This window comes from Barbus barbus (genome assembly GCF_936440315.1).
Source record: "Barbus barbus genome assembly, chromosome: 15".
Classification (NCBI taxonomy): Eukaryota; Metazoa; Chordata; class Actinopteri; order Cypriniformes; family Cyprinidae; genus Barbus; species Barbus barbus.
Window position 1 is genome coordinate 10,748,329 of NC_136743.1, and position 19,864 is coordinate 10,768,192.

The 19,864-nt window shown below is 36.5% G+C and overlaps 2 protein-coding genes across 3 annotated transcripts; one reads left to right on the forward strand and one right to left on the reverse strand.

Annotated features, from left to right (window-relative positions):
- The first annotated feature begins 1,039 nt into the window (after nucleotides 1-1,039).
- LOC306881849 (NAD kinase-like) lies at nucleotides 1,040-9,206 on the forward strand. Of its 2 annotated transcripts, none has more exons than XM_079436179.1 (12): nucleotides 1,040-1,058; nucleotides 2,556-2,813; nucleotides 2,896-2,979; nucleotides 3,760-3,889; nucleotides 4,042-4,150; nucleotides 4,280-4,365; nucleotides 4,554-4,656; nucleotides 4,769-4,899; nucleotides 6,136-6,235; nucleotides 8,349-8,506; nucleotides 8,617-8,699; nucleotides 8,922-9,206. In XM_079436179.1, exons 2-12 carry the CDS (start codon nucleotides 2,566-2,568, stop codon nucleotides 9,079-9,081), a joined length of 1,392 nt encoding a protein of 463 aa, XP_079292305.1. In that variant the 5' UTR covers nucleotides 1,040-1,058; nucleotides 2,556-2,565; the 3' UTR covers nucleotides 9,082-9,206. The 2 variants fall into 2 exon arrangements, with proteins under 2 accessions (XP_079292305.1, XP_079292304.1); XM_079436178.1 differs by having other exon boundaries at nucleotides 1,043-1,150.
- Nucleotides 9,207-10,271: 1,065 nt separating this feature from the next.
- Nucleotides 10,272-17,928, reverse strand: LOC306881854 (translocation protein SEC62-like). The gene is made up of 8 exons (XM_079436185.1): nucleotides 17,855-17,928; nucleotides 14,946-15,054; nucleotides 14,728-14,833; nucleotides 14,125-14,314; nucleotides 13,905-14,000; nucleotides 13,076-13,136; nucleotides 12,876-12,995; nucleotides 10,272-12,766 (listed from the first exon to the last, which is right to left on the reverse strand). The coding sequence occupies exons 1-8, from the start codon at nucleotides 17,888-17,890 to the stop codon at nucleotides 12,297-12,299; spliced, it is 1,188 nt and encodes a 395-aa protein (XP_079292311.1). The 5' UTR covers nucleotides 17,891-17,928; the 3' UTR covers nucleotides 10,272-12,296.
- Between the last annotated feature and the right edge of the window lie 1,936 nt (nucleotides 17,929-19,864).

The following is a 19,864-nucleotide window of genomic DNA, read 5'->3' on the forward strand; positions in this document are numbered from 1 at the left end:
GACTATGTTTTTGAACATGAATGTTGTTCCAGGATGTTGATGTTGATCCAGGATTATGCTGGTTAGCAATTAGCCCTTTTAGCCCAATTAGCCCTTGCTGGAAAAAGCATAAGCACCCAAAACTCATCCTTTTCCATGACTGTCATGCAAAAGTAGCATATTTGCAAACAGAAAACAAATGACATTTTTTACTTTTTTATAAACAGCAGTTTATATAAAGCAGAGCGCTAGTTTCTTTCTGAAGAGCAAGGTTTGTAATGTAAGATGCGTAGGTAAACATGAGTAAAAATTATATATAAAATGAGTATAATAGCATAGCAGCTGTTTATGCATTGGCTTTATGCACTGTTTGCAAAAGCAGAGTGTTGTTGGAAGACAGATGTGTCACATAAAAGTGAAATGACTGAAGTGCAGCTGTTATTGTTATTGAACCCTGATGAAAGAATAAATCATAATAAAGGGCAAACCACACCTGTTTATTCATTGCTTATTCATACTGGAAACGTATTAGGCCTATCTATTTTTTTATATATATATATATATATATATAAAAGTCCCAGTTACACACCTGGATGGATTAAATTCATCATGTGACAGAAAATTTAGATAAGAAAAATGAACGGCTATTTAAATTTTGTAATGTCTGTTTACAACCTTGTAGTGTGGTTCACAATAAATCTATGTGAATAGCGACCAAAGTTATCAGTTGTGTTGCCTACTTAATTATATATATTTTATATATATTCGTGATTTATTCCTTGATTATTATTATTATTTCAGTTCATAAATGGGATTTTCAGCATGTGGAGGAGAGACTCTTATCATGACTTTGAAGAGATAATGTTAATCATTTTAGAGACCTGAATAAATGTATTAAAACTACACAAAAGGCAAAAAATAAGTAAGGAAAATATTACGAAGGTATACAAAAAACACATTTTTTTATTTGCTTCATAGAGATTCTGCGCAGCAGCACTAGTGTCACGAGATGTCATTGTGGACATCCCATAATATTATTGAACATAAGGAGTAAGCCTGGAAATAGTGTTGCTGTCAAGGTAACGCGTTCAAGTGTATTTAATTGACGACCTCAGTTGTGAAAGACTGTAAAGTCCAAAAGGGAAGTTGCGTGTTTTTTTCCTGTGATTTGGTAAGCGTTGGTGAAATGTGTTTAGCGAAGTTAGCTCCGTGCGGCTAATTTAACGCAAGTTTTTGTCGATGAAAATGTTCCTTCTTCAGTGCAGTGTGTCTTGTCGCTTAATGTGTTCACGATTGCTGCTTCTTGTTGTCACTCCAAAATCCTTGTTAGTAGCGTGATAGTTTGCATTTGTAGTAGTATAAATAAGTTTCAGACTAGCTGCCTTTGCTTATTGAATGGGCAGCACGTAACGTTAGTGTCTGGTTCCAGTTTAAGTAACGTTAGCTCATTACGAAAAACAAACAAATACATAGGCGTCTGACAAATAACAGGTCCATGGGATTGATTTTATTAACATCAAGGTTTTAGTTATTATTTTAGTAATTTAAGTTAGTGACTATATTTGGGGTATTTAGTTTTGTTTTCACCCTTTTAGAATCGCACAATTCTGTTAAAAATAATTATGTAACACTTAAATGGAGTTGTGTATGTCTCAATGCAGAACATGTTAACTTCCCTAAAATATTTCTTGTCTTATTATGTAACTGAACATGACACCAGCTTTAATCCTTCTGTTCACATTAGCTGTTGTTTTGTAATGCGTGTCAAATATCGATTTTGATCAACAAGGTCCTATATGGGTCAAAGACATTTAAATGTTCGCATCAAAAGAAATTTTACAAAAGTGATTTTATATACATAGAAAGCACATCAAATGCAGGTAAAGTGTCTACTTTAAGGTTTCAAAGAAGTTTTGGGGGAATAAATTGTCAAAATGCGGGTGAAATACTGTGGGTGAAAAAATTCCATTGTCATTCAGTGTAACACTTAGCCTGTAATATGTAAAAATTTAACATACTTATTATGACCTGTACGTATGAAATGTATAAAAGAATAAGTGAGCATACTAAATTTTATTGCATTTTAAATGAGTAAAAAATCTTGCTGACAAATGGCCAAAATGGGATGGTGGCAAAGTCTAAAAATTAAAAAAAATGGCAAAGTTACAAGTAAGTAGTATTGGGGGTAAAACTAATTAGTCTTTAAATATGTCATAAACTGATTCTTGTGGTAAATATGCCTGACAAGATTGTTACACCGAATGACATTTTAGTGGCTGTTTTCTGTAAATCATGGTAAAAATGTATGATATTTATTTTGCGCAGATAAAAAACTCTTTAATTGAACAGGACACTTTCTAATGTATTGAAAAACAACAGTTCAAAGCTGTATTATACGTATTATCTTGATGCTTGAAAACCCTTTTTCATCTTTGACCCATATACAGCAGGGCTGCCTGGAAATATAGATACCATTGAACGATTAACCAGGAACGTTGTCCACTTAGGTCTTCTCAACTCATTTAGATTGTTTGGTTATCTTATAATGATGTGAATTTTTTTTTGTCCCCCATAAGAATTGAAGGCATGGAAGACAAGCCGCCCTCCAGAAAGGAAGAGGGTGGTTCATCTAAACGGTCACAGAGGCAGCAGGAGCGGCAAGGGAAACTTCCAAGGAGACGCAAAGAAGTGAAGAGGTCTCTTCGGAGGCCGGACTGTCCAGAACACCTGTCGGGGGGAAGTGTACATTGGTTGCCTGAGCAGCCCGGATCAGAAGCCTCTGGATCAGTGGAGGACACTGCTGAGGGTTGCCCAAAAAGATGGGATAGATGCAGGTACAAAACACACCATTTGGTTTAGACCGGTTGAACCCTAAAAATAGAAATGTGCAGTGACTTAAGTGCCTGTTTGTTGCAGACGAGGGCACTTTTTACATGGACCATATCCTGCTACTCACTTTGGACCCAAAGCTTGCATTCTTCCCAACCCAACCTCAGTCATGTAAGTAAGCAAATTCAGGCTTACTTTTAGTAAGGGGCTAGGTCACATCCGTGTCTTGTTACTGTTTAAACTTTAAGTCAACCAAAGGATTGGACAAATGTGGCGATAAGGCCGTGTGCTGAGTTCTGATTGGTTAAGGGTGGTTTGTTGGATGAAGCTGGAGAGCAGCACAATCAGGCACCGCTGTGGCTGTCACAAGAGTGGTCCTGCTGGAACTTTCTAAACTTCCCCAGCACTATGCCTGGTTTACGCCCCCCCAGAACAAAGCACATACAGAGGGTAATGTGGGGTTTATGGTTTGATATCTGATGTTGTTTAGATGGTATGAGATATGTTAGTTATGCGTTTCTGTATATTTCATGTCAAGAAAGCTGATTAGAGTGAGTCTTTAAAAATGACTTATTCTGGATTTCATGCAACGATACAATTTTGAAACTTACCGCAGTTATAGAAACCTAGCTGTTGGACTTTATTCCTTGATACAATAAATAAGATGTGTATATAAATATTTACATTTTTGAAGTTAAAAAACAAACTGTGAATGTGTCAAACAACAGCTATTTTATTTTATTAATTTATTAATACTGAAAACGACCTGATCCTAGAATTATGAGAAACCAAAAGCAGAAGTCCACATTACAGTGCTTTCCAACATTTGACCATGACTGTAAGTTGCGTAACGAGTGTAGAAACAGGACAAAGTACGTGCCGTTTTGCTTTGCTCGGAGTGCAGTGCCGACACATACCATGTTTGCCTACTCTGTCGACTTTCCCCCGCAGGCACATTCAGGATCCAGCCAGCCAGCGGCTTACCTGGAGCAAACCACCGCTCAACGTCCTGGTCATCAGAAAGATCCGAGATGAGACCCTTCTGGAGCCGTTCAAAGAGCTTTGCAGGGTCCTCGTGGAGGTAGGTTACACAGAAGCAGCATTAGAAGTTGATTTACAGGCTAGGAACTTACATTCGCTACTGTTACCCTTTCATTGTTTTCCCGCTGTATCATTAGCATCTTTTTTTAGATTTGGTTACACAAATACTTACACAATTATTTCCACCATCAGGAGAAACATCTGATGGTTTATGTGGAGAAGAAAGTTGTGGACGATGGCTCTCTCTTGAGGGATGACTCATTTTCAGCCATTCGTAATCAGCTGTGTACATTCAGGGAAGGTACTGAAACCTCACTGTGTTATCGGCAGGTTCACCTGTAACATGATTTACATAACCCTGACGCACCATTAACCAATGAAGGATTGGGTGCATTAGGAAAATGAGTGATTTATCATTGTGTTTGCACAGGGTTTGATGACATCTCAGACTGCATCGATCTGATTATTTGTTTGGGTGGAGATGGGACTCTTCTGTATGCATCATCTCTTTTCCAGGTATTCTCTCATCTCATCTTATCTCATTTGTTTGTGCACAAGAGTCTCCTACTTGGTCAGTCTCATCTGCTTTCCATTGGATGTTCTCTATGTGCATCGTATAATTTGAGAGAATTTAAATATGCAAAGGTGAGTTGTTTAGAGATTAATTTAAGAATGAAATGTGGTTTTTGTGTCATTTGTTTAAGGGCAGCGTTCCCCCGGTCATGGCGTTCCATCTGGGCTCCTTAGGATTTCTCACACCATTCAAGTTTGAGTCTTTTAGAACAGAGGTGGATAAAGTATTTGAAGGTGGATTGATTTAGAGTTTTTTTTTATTTTTCATCTCTGAAACCAGAAGAACTGTAGTTGTTGTGCTTTTGATATTTATGTTGTTTTATATATTTTTGTCTGTCTCCTGTAGGTAATGCTGCCATCATCCTGCGCAGTCGTCTGAAGGTTAAGGTGGTGCAGCTCCTCAGCGCTCAGGAGAACGGAATATTGCCACATAACCACATAAACAACGAGGCAGGCAAAATCACACTACAATTACAGGTAACGCAGCACTCGCAAAGTATTTGCTGAACACAAAACCAGTGACATTTGTGAAATGGAAAAATCAAAGAATCAAAATAATGGGCTTATTCACAAAATAAATAAAATACATTGTTACCAAAAAAGGAGTAGGCAGAAGCCTTGCTTATTATGCCTACCCTTTATACATAATTAACTGAATGGGCGACACTTTTCACTAAGTTAAATAACACAAAATATATATACAATATAACAAAATATTATATAACATACAAAATACAATATAACAAAAACATTTCCCAAAATGTACAAACATAATTCAAAACAAACATAAAAATAAACACTTTTTTAAACAAATACAACCACAATTTATTTATACTGAGTCATATAATTATTTTTCACCTTGTTTTTATGCATTTTCTTAAATAAGCAAAGTGAATAACATAATTTTATTTCCTTATCAGATTTATTCCATAGATTTACTCATTTAACAGATAAACGCCTACTTTTTGCATTAGTTCTTGCCCTTACTTTTTTGAACATATACAATCCTCTTAAATTATACTGACTTTCTCTTATTTTGAACAACCTCTGAATACAATTTGGAAGTAAATTATTATAAACTTTGTCCATTAACTGTAAAGTATATAGATCAACTAAATCAAGAAATTTTAATGCATGTAAATTAATAAACAATTTATTTGTTGGTTCGTAATAATCAACCTTTTTAGCAATCCTAATAGATTTATTTTGTAACTTATATATTGAATTTAAGTTGGTTTTATATGTGTGACTCCACACCTCCACACAATAAGTAATGTATGGAACTATGAGCGCACAATACAATATATATATATAAAGTTTTTTCATTCAAAATATGTTTTATTCTATTTAATATTGCAATGGATTTAGACATTTTTGTTTTTACATGATTAATATGTGATTTCCAACATAATTTATGATTAATTATAACACCCAAAAATGTAATTTCGTACACTCTTTCTCTTTCCTCATTATTAATCAAGATTGTTTCGAGACCTTTTCCATGGTAACAGACATAATTGGAGTTATTTGAAAATAACAACTGTGATAGGGCTGCATGTCCAGTTGTCATAGCAATAACATAATGTCATTGACAGTCTGCATTTTTACGTCCGAGATATTTTAGACCAGAGTGGCATGTGATAAATACAGAAACACCTCTGTTAGATACTTTGATGTGTAATTCTGTGATATGGATATTATGTGTGTATAAAGGTGCTAAATGAGGTGGTGGTGGACAGAGGGCCTTCATCCTACCTGTCTAACGTCGACCTTTACTTGGATGGACGCCTCATCACATCTGTACAGGGAGACGGTGAGCACAAGCATACGCTTCAGCTTCAAACAGCACTGATAGATCACCTTTTTTTTATATTGTCACCATTGTGCAAGCCACTTAAAAGGGGTCTGGTGGTGAAGGGTTTTTCAGAATGTAATTAGTACTTTTATTCAGCAAGGATGCTTTAAATTGATGAAAAGTGACAGTAAAAACATCTATAATGTTACAAAAGATTTCTATTTGACATGAAAGGCTGTTCTTTAATTCATAAGAGAATCCTGACAATGAGTATGACTGTTTCCACAGAAATATTAAAGGGATAGTTCACCCAAAAATGAAAATTCTGTCATTAATTACTCACCCTTATGTCGTTCCAAACCCGTAAGATATTTTTTGATGAAACCCGAGAGCTCTGACCCTGCATAGACAGCAACACAACTGAAATGTTCCCAGGCTCAGAAGCGATAATCTATAAAATAGTCCATGTGACATCTGTGGTTCAACTGTAATTTTACGAAGCTATGATGGAGAGCGTCGCGACGCATGCGTATTGCTTTCCTCTGCACGTAAACGAGGCTCAGTGCATGCGTGTTCTACGTCAGCAGCATCACATGCATGCGTTGTTTACGTGCAGAGGTACTGTCGATAATGGCGGAAGACGTGATGTGGAGGAGAAGAAATGTTGAACAAAGTCGTTACTTTTGTTTTCTTTGCACACAGAATTCTCGCAGCTTCTTAAAAATTACGGTTGAACCACTGATGTCACATGGACTATTTTAATGACGTCCTACGTTTCTGGGTCTGGGAACATTTGAGTTGCGTTTCTCTCCATGCAGTGTCAGAAAGCTCACAGATTTAATAAAAAATATCTTAATTTGTGTTCCGAAGAAGAACGAAGGTCTTACGGGTTTGGAACGACACGAAGGTGAGTAAGTAATGAGAGAATTTTCATTTTTTGGGTGAACAATCCCTTTAAGCAGCACAATTGTTTTCAACATTGATGTGTTGGGGAATAACAGTTAAAACCCATGGACCAGGTATGATGAACAAAGACCAGGAGTCAGATTGCGATTAATTAAAGAAATTTACTGAAGAAATAGTTTGCAGTTTCATCCGCAGAAGTCAGCTTTAACACTCTCGATGGAGTTCATAGGCCGAACTGCTTTACAATTCAAAAACACCAGCAATTATACCCTAACAGAGGTTGCTAATTGCGTCAATGCATAAGTCGTCATAATTCTGATTGGTTCTATAACCTAGATAAACAATTTCCACATATGGACGCAAGCTTGAAGCATATCTTCTATTGACTATTTTAGTGACAAGTGATCAGAGGTCCAACGCAATACGTCTCTCCAAAGACGTATATCTGTTACGCTGGACATCGGCAGCTGAACATTTGTCCTGGGACTGTCTGAACTTCTCCCTGTACAGACAGATACTAACACACATACGCAGAGAAACACTTATCTTACTTCAAGGTTGCTTCAGCCCTAAACCTTATCAGGCATGGTTACACACACAATGAGAGCAGCTTCTTAGAGAGTAGAAAGGCAGACTAAAGCCATATTCAACTTATTCTCTAACATGCATTAATAATTATTCAAGAAATATTGTAATTAATATTATTATGAAGGCCATTGTAGATCTGCCATCCACTCCTTCAGATGATAATAATAAGAAATATTTCTTGAGCACCAAATCAGCATATTGGAATGATTTCTGTGAAAACTCATGTGACAAAAGTAATGGCTGATAAAAATTCAGTTTACCATGACAGGAATAAATATATTTGTATTTATATATTACATTTATAATATAGATAGATATCAAATAGAAATCACTTACAAGTAATAATATTTCAAATAAATACAGCCTTGTTGAGCCTAAGAGACATCGAAAGCAGTAAAGCATCTTATCGACAACAGACTTTTTTTTATGATAGCGTGGCTTTGATTTTTATTTTTTTTGCATGATACACGAGAAAAATTTTAGATTCACTTCGTTATCTGAGTGCTTGATCTTTTTTCTTCTTCTCTCTTTTAGCTCAAGCATATGCCTCAATACATTATGGGCTTTTCATTTGCTTTGACAAGAGAGTCCAGCCGCCTTGAAATTAAATGCAAATATGTGGCTCGTTTCTGTGCAGGTGTAATAGTTTCTACCCCCACGGGCAGCACAGCCTATGCTGCCGCAGCGGGAGCTTCCATGATCCACCCTAATGTCCCTGCCATCATGGTCACCCCCATCTGCCCTCACTCCCTCTCTTTTAGACCCATCGTGGTACCCGCAGGAGTGGAGCTCATGGTGAGAACCATTTCAGTGATAAAACTGCATCAGTTACTTGTTTAACTTAGGTTTATTTGATGAGAGCTTCAGAAGAACATTTGTTTGCACTAACTGTATTTACCCTGCAGATAACACTGTCGCCTGACGCTCGCAACACAGCCTGGGTCTCGTTTGATGGCAGAAAGAGGCAGGAAATCCAGCATGGGGACAGGTGACACTCTTTTTACACAATCCCATAAACAAACAGCTTTGACCTCTCCCATAATCCAGTGATACAACAACATATGTATTACAGTTATGGAAATGAGTGTCAACAGCATAAGTAGGGACTTCAACCTTTCAGTTCAAATTCAGTTTGCCCTTTTTTCTCAAGCTGCACTCTCAACCGCACATGCTGGATATGTTAATCATGAGTTCTTTTTTCTGATTATAGCATTAAGATCACAACCTCTTGCTTTCCGGTCCCTTCTATCTGTTGTCATGATCTGGTTTATGACTGGTTTGACAGTCTGGCTCAGTGCCTCCACTGGAACGTCCGCAAGAAGCAAACACGTCTAACTGATGCCAGCGACTCTTCAGAAACGGAAAACTGAAACCTCACCACAAAACACACACAAATACATTCCATCCTGACTCACTGAAAAGGGGGTTAGAGTTCAAAATTCTTATTTTTTACATTACATTGCACATTTCTATGTTCATAGATTTACAGATTTCATTATAGATCGCAATAAGTGCTCATGTACTACCTGAGAAACAACACATTTATTGTTAGAGGTTAGCCTGGATTATTTGTAATTTAACAGCAACAAAATGTTTGGTTAACATAAAATGTCATAGTGTGACTGCTTATGCAGACAGTATTTCTTAGCGAATTGTTTTTGCAGCTGACCGCTTCACAACATGCTAAATAACTGATCTGATTTATTATAGTATATATTAATATATATTTTATTACAATACCATTTATTAAAAATTAAAAAACCACTAACATTTAAATTTGTACTGTAGGTTATGTAGATTCATCCACTTCTAAATAGTTTAGGTAACAGAAATAACAAATCATCCACCACGTATTTGAACTTGAAATGCACATTATAGTTATTTACTGAGCATAAAATTGTCATTTTGAGGTGGGTTTTTTGTGTGTGTGTTTGTTTAACTCTCTTTAGCTGTTAGCTAAATTGACCACAAACTATCCTCACCTACAATGATTGAATATGGTTTATCAGTCTTTTTCCTGTAGATCAAGTTGGTGTCTGATTTTTACCTGTGCAGAGCCTTTCTGAAGATGAATCAAATAACCAATGTTTTGTCAGGTTGGATGGGTGTCAAACCCAAGTAGTTTGTGTCAAAGAACATTGTAGCCTCCCTGTGGCGGCACAGGATGTTGCATTTTCAAAACCATATTTCTTAAGCCATTATATGTTTAGTTTAATATTTAATACTCTTAAGCTGTGATCTTTTCATTTACAGATGCATAGTATGTTTTGCATTTCTCATGAAATATTTCTGGCACTGCAAGGTCATGTCATTGCATAAGAACTTAGTATAGCTGAATGTATGTACGCTGTTTACGGTTTGATGTAAATAAGAGATCCTATGTTTGTCTCATTTGTAATATTTCAGTAAAAGTTTATTTTTGTCTTGGATGTTATCTATTGTTTTTGTCATTTGAAATGTATCCTTATGTATTTTAGGGCTTTATAACCTATTGTATTTACTAATGCAACAATGTTTGCAAAACAATGGAAATTATAAAAATTATAAAAACAAATAAATTGCTTGTGTGAAATATTTTATAAAAACTGAAAGCATCAATTTTGTCATGTTTTTTAACAAAACAATGCAAATTTCTTATGTTCTATATTTTTATTGCAATAAAAGGATACAGATATAGTTTCTGACAGACACTTAAATTATTCTCCAGATATTGCAAAAAGACAGTCCTCAACATTGATCCAAATACGGACAATTAGTTAGTTGAAGATGCTGACCACATAAAAAATAATAATGGGATTTCAGTTTGTTTTTATAAATGAGGTAACACTACATTTTATGACAGACAGCCAAAGGCAAATAAAAAAGTTCCTGTCAATTAAAAAAAAAAATCTGGCATATCAGCATCTTTATCTCTCAAAGACAATGGGACAGAAAACAAAGGTGAGTTAAGTTCCATTGAAAGAAAATACAAATTCTTTAGTTACACACACGGTGTCATGCCCAGTCTATCCAGGTCTTCAAAGTCAATGACAAAGAATATTGAGGACATCCATAGTATTTCTACAGGAACACGAAGTGTGACCAACAGGATCATCTACTTACAGACATGGTTAAAGATTCTTAGCATTTGAAGAAGAAAGAGAGGTGTTCACTCGGGCACGAGGGGTTTCCCTGCTCCTTGTGAACTTGAGATGACTATGAATTTTGAAGGATGCTTTAACAAGGATTCTCAGTTTTTTAATATAGAAAAACCACCTTTGCAGCCGCTTGTGCGCATTTGATAACCACTAGAGTCAAAGCATTGCAGATGAACAATGTTTTCTGTTTTCTAACTCCAATACATTGTCCAAAAACAATCTTTCCATCATCATTTGGTGGTTTTAGTATTTGTAGAAAATGCAGTAAAATTAAAACCTGCATGTCTGACATTATAAAATAGAGTACAGTTCATGCTGAAACCTGAACTGCTGGCATGAAAATCTCTGGTAGATTTATAGAATCCATATATAAATGATACATTTGTATTTCATCTCTTAAATATCATCCTCAGTATGAGTCAAAGAAACAGCTAATGCAAAATAATACTCTAGCCAATAGTATGCAACCCTACGGAAGGATACTATTGGACATCGGCCCTATTAAAACGCGAACTAACTTAACTAACAGGCTATTTTGGACCACAGTCCCTCGGGGAAGTATGACCGGACGGGAAAACCAGAGGCTATGATGCATGGATGTGAGCTACGGCATGACATGTTTGAACTCGATTTCTCTGGAAGATGGTCAGAATTTGAATGTATATGAAAAAAGCATCAATATCCCGCATCATTTGGCACAAATGTGGATGTAGTTTCCCCTTCTGAACGCAGTCGACCTCATGAGACTCAAATATTTGGTTTTAAATATCTGCCAACTACAATCAAGGATACTGTTCGGATTTATTAACTTCTCCGTTTCCGTTAACAAGGACTATTTCTCATCAGGGTCACAAAATGTATGAGGCAGACCGAGTCAAGTCCACAAAAATACAGCTCTCGTTTCAAACCAAGCAAGATCTCCCAGATTTCCACACAGAAATGTCACAGGCCAAGTGCCATTGAGACTTATAATAGATAGTAACACTTATTAGGTATCTAAGACAAAATATATTGGTCCGTCCAAATTATCCAATGTATCTAACTGTACAAAAGAAAAGAAATGAAAAAACTTCCAGATTTGAATTTCCCTCACTAGATTTGACAGCAAACCTTCATATGTGGGTTAAACACCATTGTGAAAGTTCACCAATCCACTACTGACATGTTTATACAGCAAAAGACTTAGATAAAGCAAAGATGAAAGAAAAACATGGGGGTCAGGGAGACTTGCGGTTCTTGCATCCATAGTGGGGGAAGCATTTTCTTTGCGATATTTTCCATTGTCATCGTAGCCGTTTCCTGCTCTCATTTAACCTTTAAGCCTGTCTGTTTTCACAGAGGAAGATCTCAGCCTGAACAGAAATGGGAAGCATCTTCCGAACATGACAGAAGTACGTCAGCAGGTCCACATGGAGCATGGGAGTATGTGTGCGGCGTGAGGAAATCATTTATGTCTGAACAGTCAAGGGTTTTGTCTCACTTTGCTCTTCCTCGTCTTCTTCCTCGTCTTCCTCTGTATGCTGCTCCAGCTCTTCTCTGGTGATCATTTCAAAGTCGTTGCCGTTGCTGTGCTGCGATCCTTCATCCTCCCGTCTGTCACTGTCCGTGTCCGACTGACGTTCTGCACCCGCTTCCTCGCTCCCCTCCATTTCTTTGTCATCTTCATCCTCTTCCTCATCACCGTCTTTCTTCTCGCTGTCCGATTTGTCCTCGCTATCTGATTTCTGCGCTTTGCTTGAATCCTTGTTGTCAGATTTCTCGCTGCTGGATTTCTTGGAGCGCGGACCCTTGTATTCGTGCGTGTAGAGGGGGCGGAAGGAGTCGATGAAGCCCACGTCGGCTGTCAAGTTGGGTAGGAACCAGAAGTGATGACGGCCGCCGGTCACTAGCCAGATGATCAGGAACAGGATACAGCGAGCTGAACCAAAGGGGAAACCAGAAATAAGTTGAGAAAAGACAGATGATGCGGTGTCATTGTAATGTGAAATATTGGTATAATACAAGATATAAATGTCTAGAGCTCATACCGACGGCCAGGAGAAGTATGCTGGCGACGAAGCATCCTGCTGCCACGCTCAGGTAATACACACCAACTCTCATCTCAGCGGGCCACAGCGGGAACAGAGTGGCTGCGATGACGGCAATGACTGCAAACACACACAGCTCTGAATCAGTACCGGAGCCAGAGAAATGACAGTCAGGCTAAACTGGAGAAAAAAAATCCCACCTAGAATCAAGCCCATGGCAAAAGTTTTAAAGTGGACAGGATCGTAAATCCAAAAGTAAACCTGTAGGGAAGAAAAATATTATAAGTTTTTAATTAGAACAAAAAGTACTTAATAATCACAACAACAATAGTTACAATACACATTACATAATTATATAAAAAATAATCTTATATCATAATATTCAGGTTGTCTGGTTAAAAAAAAAACATTAGTATTTAAAAATAATAATACTTATATAATGACATAAAATTATTATAATTAAATATAAAGGTAATTAAATACAATTATTATTATGTTACCAGTGTTGAAATTCTTAAAGCTAAAAAGATTACAAATAATTTCAAGTAATTGAAATAAAGCTGAAATTAAATAATATCCAAATATATAAAAAAAATAATAATAATAATAAAAGAAATCTACAAAAAAATAGAAATGTTGATTTGTCAACTTGAAGCACTAAAATTACTCAAACATAATAAAAACATTAACATTTACAGAAGAACATACAAAATTTCTAAAACCAAATTAAAATGAAAACTGAAATATAAAAATAGAAACCAATTCAAAATACTACTAAATATTATTATAGTACATAAATAATACCAAAATAACACTATGCTAATCCTGTGCAGTATTGTTTACAAAACCTTAATGTTAATCTTACATTATTATTTGATTCCATTTTCAATGTGAAAAAATACTGTTACATAAAGTGTATGCGTATTAAGGTTACATTGAATGCAATATCAAAAAGCATCAAATATCAAATAAAAAGCTATGAAATTAACAAGCAACCATGAGATATGGTTTTTCTAAAGTCACCCTGACCTCATTGCCATCCAAGAACAGTTGGTCCTCATGAGGTTCCAGCTTGAATTTCTTTTTCACATCCTTCTTCTTCTTTGGAGATCCTGGACTGTCATCCTAAAAATACAGAAACAAGAGTTAAAAATAAGAATCATGATATGCATATATGCAAAAAACAAATACCTCAAGTGGAACAGAACGTATGTGTGTTTTCTCATCCTATCAGATGATCTAGTCATACATTTTTTTCCTTCTTTGTGTCCGTAGCCTCAGAGTCCTTCTTTTTCTCTTTGTCCTTTTTGGTTTTTTTCTCCTCTTCTTTGCCGCTGTCACTTTTAGCCTTTTCTTTTTCTTTCTCTTTCTTTACATCTTTCTCTGGCTTCTTCTTCATCACTTTCAGGGCTCGGTGGAAAAACTGCTTCTTTAGGAGTCTGTGAATAGCAATACGATTCAAATTAGTGCTTGACTGATATATACACTACCATTCAAAAATGTGCAGTTTAACTTTATTCAGCAAGGACGCACCGATTAATCAAAATATTTCAAATAAATGCTGTTTTTTGAACTTTCTATTCATCAAAAATAAAAAACTGAAAAGGATCATGTGACACTGAAGACTGAAGTAATGGCTCCTGAAAATTCAGTTTTGCAATTACACTTTAAAATATAGTCAAATAGAAACCAGCGATTTTAAATTGTAATAATATATTTCACAATACAAGTGCTTTTACAGCCTTGGTGACAACAAGTGACTTTCTTCAAAAGCTTTGTTGTATCAAACACCACAACAACTGTTTGAAATTCCAAACAGTTTCATGAAACTGAGCGAAAAGACAAGGTTTACCGGTTGCAGTAGTCCACCACCGACTCTCTGGTTGTGAACAAAGCTTCCTCACCCTTCTTTGCTTTGGCCCACTTTGAATCCAGCAGACAGTCGACTGCTTTGGAGGCTGATGAGCAGAAAACAAACATTTGGTTCAATGACAGCAAAGAGAGAACATCGAGAACTCAACAAATAAATGAAACCTTGATATAAACCCTAAGCAGAGGAAACACACTGACCGACAAAGTAATCCACTCGATGTCCCATCATGTTGGTGGATTTGTTGGGGCAGTTAAAGCGCAGGTACTTGGCCACCACCTTCTCCTCCTTGGTAGGTTCACTGACCTCCTGAAGAAGAGAGATCAAAGATCATGAAGTCATGATGATTAAACTTTTCTGCCGATTATTCATGACGATATTGGTTATCAGATGATATTTGTGATTTCTTAATTCATGCCATTAGGTAATACTGAACTACTGCTCAAAAACTTTGGGTTAGAAAGACTTTTTTTAAAGAAATGTATACTTTTTATTCAGCAAAATAACATTTTAAAATACATTATTTTTACAATATTACTATTTATATATATATATATATATATATATATATATATATATATATATATATATATATATATATATATATATATATATATTATATTTTTGATCAAATAAATACAGCCTTGGCAAACGTAAGAATATCCATTTTTAATACTGTACAGTCATGCCCAGATCCACTTGTAGAATCTGAACCAATTTATTTTAAGCGTGTTTTTCTTTACTTTAAGCTAAATTGTTTTAGAATCATATTATCTTCCATACCATGAAAATACCAACCATATTTTAATAATCAGAGTTTAATATATGCATCCGTATTATGTAGAGCATGATTCAGGACCAGTGAGACTTCACCATGGGAGAGGACCTAGATATTAATAGCATAAACCAAGATTAATAGATAAAACAGAAACCAAGAGTCTGACAAAAAGCTGGTTTGTCCCTTTGGCTACCAGTGCTTCATCCAATGAAAAATGGCATGGGATAACAGCAGTGCAGGAATAACAGCCCAGTGAACCCCTGTGAAAAGCTTTGAAATGAATCTCCCGCACTGGCAGCAGGACCCTCGTCGGTCATCTATTCAATGAATGTGAACTAATTAAAAGCCTCAGCTCACCACACACTGATGTGCTGTCCTGTGTAATCCATACACTGAAATTACAGTCTCCATTCAGACTCACTGAGTCCTCACTGTCCCCATTTATTAAGCTAAAGATCATTATAGTACTATGTGACCACACTATGCACAAAGAAAAAAAACCTCACAAATCCTGACAATAAGCCAGGCTATAAAGACAGCATTTATTGAGTAATGAATGGTCTTAGTATGAGAGTGTTTTTGAGCTCCACAAGCCATCGGTCATACTCTATTCGGTCAGAAAGTCTCATGCATGGCTCAGTGAAGACCATATAAACATGGTATTTGTCTGGGTGTGCAGGAGTTACTGGCAGGTTGCCTGATATTCCTGATGAAGGAAAGCAGCCAGATGTTTATTGATTATATTGTCTCAACTTGGCCTTGGTAAACAAGAACTTATCTTGAACTACACTAGGCCTTGTTATCAGTTATGGTTTGGTGGTCTTATAGTGACAGCTGTACTAGATTAGACGGGCTGTGTGCTGCAGATAAACTGCTTGAAGGACTAGTTCAACAAAAAAAGCTAATTATCATCATTTACTTACCCTCATGTTTTCCCAAACCTGTAAAGACTTTTTCTTCTAGAGCGGGTAAAAGATTGTTTTTTGAAAACATGTTCTAGTTGCAAATGACTTTGTTTGGACAAAAAAAAAAGCAAGAGTAAACGATAACAGACTTTAACATTTGAACTAGCCTATTTGATTAACACTTGGTCTAACTGGCACCTTTACAGAGAAGAACAATCAGGTCTACTTTATTTGATTTAGTTCAGAATAAGTCCAAAGGTTTGTTTTAGGTTTCCTAATGATTGTTAATAAGCACAAATAATGCAGGACTTCTAATCTATTGCAAAAGGTGGGAAATCTCCTTTCGGTTTACTTAACTTATATGGTGAATACATGTTTATTCACAGTAAGTGACCAGCAATGACAGTGGATTTCAACCTGTTGCATAAGAGCAAGAACTAACAAATACGCTGGAAGGATCATGAAGAGTGACTCTGTTATCAAGACAACAGGTCATTACTCAAAACTCCACTGCTTTTACATAACATCACAGTCTGTGACCCAAAAACTAATAAGCAGCCAAGCCAGACAACGTTTTTTTGTGGATTATAAATGCATTCTGACTACAATGTACAAAAATGCTGTCTAAGTAGTGCAGTAGTGGCAGATGCACATAATGTAGCACTTGCATTTGATTTGACATATTTAGGATGCTAGACATGTTTTAATAATGTAGAATGGCTTTAAATGGAAAACTTTTTAGCATTTACTCGTTTGAATCCTGTATGAGTTTTCTAATGGAAAATTAGATATGTTATGGACTGACAGTCACGGATAATTTTTAATGCAACCTTTTTCATACGGGTAAAATAAATGGGAAATGCATTCTGCCTACCGAGACTTGTATATTTAACGCAAAAAGAAAATCAAATGAGACTGAAAAAAACATGAAATTGAGTAAATTACACTTTTTGTGGTGAAATGCACCTTTATTCAACCTGCAAATAGGTGCAAATTTGGCGACGAGAAGTGCTGTATTATGTGCGTTATTTGGTCAAATTCGTGAAGCATATGAGACAGCAGCTGGTTAAAGAGAGCAGTCTGAGCAAAGATGGCCAACTCCATCAGCTGTGCCGCCAGACACATACTCCTCCACACAGGAGAGAGACAGCTAAATCAGGTCATGCTCACATCAAATCCATCGAGCAGTTGTATAAATGATTAGATGCCTGCTACAGAGATACAATGCATTAACCAAGGGAAGCGCAAAAATTGCGCCAGCTCTGACAAATAATCCACCTCCCATATGAGAGAGAATTGCAAAAATAACGGATCGAAGTACCATTGTATTTTGGGTCAAACAAAACACTACCTCGAGAAATGACTCAATGCCAAACAGCGATCTAAGATTGAGCCTCTAATAGCAAGAGTGACCTGAATTCTGTACCTGAATTCGCTTCTTGTGTCTCCTGCGCTCCGCCATGATTTCTAACTTCTGGGTTCCCTTGACGTGGTCACGAACAGAGTGGGGAGGGAAGTCTCGCGATATTTCGAATAGCTCGGGATCAGTCACTTCTTCGCTTGGCAAATTAAAATCAGGATGAATGAATACTGCCATCTGAAGTGCAGACGAGGCACTTAAACTGCGACGGTGCATGAAGTCAGGGTCTGCGTCCCAATTTGTATACTATCCACCCTATCTGTCCTAAATAGTATTGAAAATTACTACTATCACATAGGATTTAGGATGGATAGTATGCACATTGGGACGCAGGCAGGGTCTAGATACACTTTTGTTGAAAGAATTATTGATTATTTTTTAGATAAAGTATTAGCTCTCATAAAATTAACATAATTAAAAATTAACATTATCGGCTCGTTGGTCTAGGGGTATGATTCTCGCTTAGGGTGCGAAAGGTCCCGGGTTCAAGTCCTGGACGAGCCCTTGCTTTACCTACATTTCACTGCTGGTTATACCCAGTATAATTGTGTATGTGACAAATAAAAATCTTGAATCTCTTAAAACTAACACATCTTTTAAGTTTCCTTAGAAGTCTGACACCTGAGAAGTAACACTTGCACCAAATTTATTATAAAACTCGAAATAAAATAAACGTTAATAAAATAAAGGTTTTTGCAGTTTTCACACACACACACACACACACACACACACGCACACACACACACACGCACACACACACACACGCACACACACACACACACACACACACACACACACACGCATACATGTGCATCTCAAAACTAGAATATCGAATAACTTATTTGAAAAAAATAAACTTTCATATATTCTAGATTCATTACAAAGTAAAACATTTCAAAAGTTTTTTTTTTTGTTTTTTGTTTTAATTTTGATGATTAGAGTTTACAGCTCATGAAAGTCAAAAATCCAGTATCTCAAAATATTACAATATTTATATTTGAGCTTCATTAAATGACCATATAAATTCTGGGTATCTCTTGTTCTTTGAAACCACAATAATGGGGAAGACTGCTGACTTGGCAATGGTCCAGAAGACAGTCATTGACGCCCTCCACAAAGAGGGTAAGTCACAGAGGGTCATTACTGAAAGGTGTGGCTGTTCACAGAGTGCTGTATCAAAGCATATTAAATGCAAAGTTGACTAAGGAAGAAATTGGGTAGGAAAAGGTGCACAAGCAACAGGGATGACTGCAAGCTTGAGAATACTGTCAAGCAAAGCTGATTCAAACACTTGGGAGAGCTTCACAAGGAGTGGATTGAAGCTGTCAGTGCATCGAATCACCACGCTCAGACGTCTTCAGGAAAAGGGCCAAGCCACTTCTGAAACAGAAACAACGTCAGAAGCATCTTACCTGGGCTGTGGAGAAAAAGAACTGGACTGTTGCTCATTGGTCCAAAGCCCTCTTTTGGAGCACTTTATGCTTCCATTTGCTGATAAGCTTTATGGAGATGCTGATTTCCTTTTCCAGCAGGACTTTAGCACCTGTCCACACTGCCAAAACCCCTTCCAAGTGGTTTGCTGACCATGATAGTACTGTGCTTGATTGGCCAGCCAACATGCCTGACCTGAATCCCATATGGAATCTATGGGATATTTTCAAGAGAAAGATAAGAAACAATCGATCAAACAATCCAGACGAGCTGAAGGCTCAATAGTGCCTCAGCAGAGCCTCAGGCTGATCGCTTCCATGCCATTCCTCACTGATGCTGGAGTTTGTGCTAAAGGAGCCCCGACCAAATACTGAGTGCATAAATGAACATATTTAAAGAACTTGAACTTTTCTGTTTTGCAAATTCTTTTTTTGATTGATCTTATTTTTTGACTTTCATGAGCTGAAAGCTCTAATCATCAAAATTATAACAAATTATTCAAATTTTGAGATGCACCTGTATATAGGATATATTTTAAAGTTTATTTAATATTTTAAAGTGTATTAATTTGAAATAAAATCATAT

What these genes read in the sequence shown, in the direction of transcription:
- LOC306881849 (XM_079436179.1), top strand. Translation starts at nt 2,566, where the DNA reads ATGGAAGACAAGCCGCCCTCCAGAAAGGAAGAGGGTGGTTCATCTAAA. An exon ending in TTTGCAGGGTCCTCGTGGAG is followed by an intron (nt 3,890 to 4,041) that starts GTAGGTTACACA and finishes TTCCACCATCAG; the next exon opens with GAGAAACATCTGATGGTTTA. An exon ending in CACATCTGTACAGGGAGACG is followed by an intron (nt 6,236 to 8,348) that starts GTGAGCACAAGC and finishes GTTTCTGTGCAG; the next exon opens with GTGTAATAGTTTCTACCCCC.
- LOC306881854 (XM_079436185.1), bottom strand. Translation starts at nt 17,890, where the DNA reads ATGGCGGAGCGCAGGAGACACAAGAAGCGAATTCAG. An exon ending in ACACAAAGAAGGAAAAAAAT is followed by an intron (nt 14,001 to 14,124) that starts GTATGACTAGAT and finishes CTGTATTTTTAG; the next exon opens with GATGACAGTCCAGGATCTCC. An exon ending in TGCCATGGGCTTGATTCTAG is followed by an intron (nt 12,996 to 13,075) that starts GTGGGATTTTTT and finishes GTGTGTTTGCAG; the next exon opens with TCATTGCCGTCATCGCAGCC.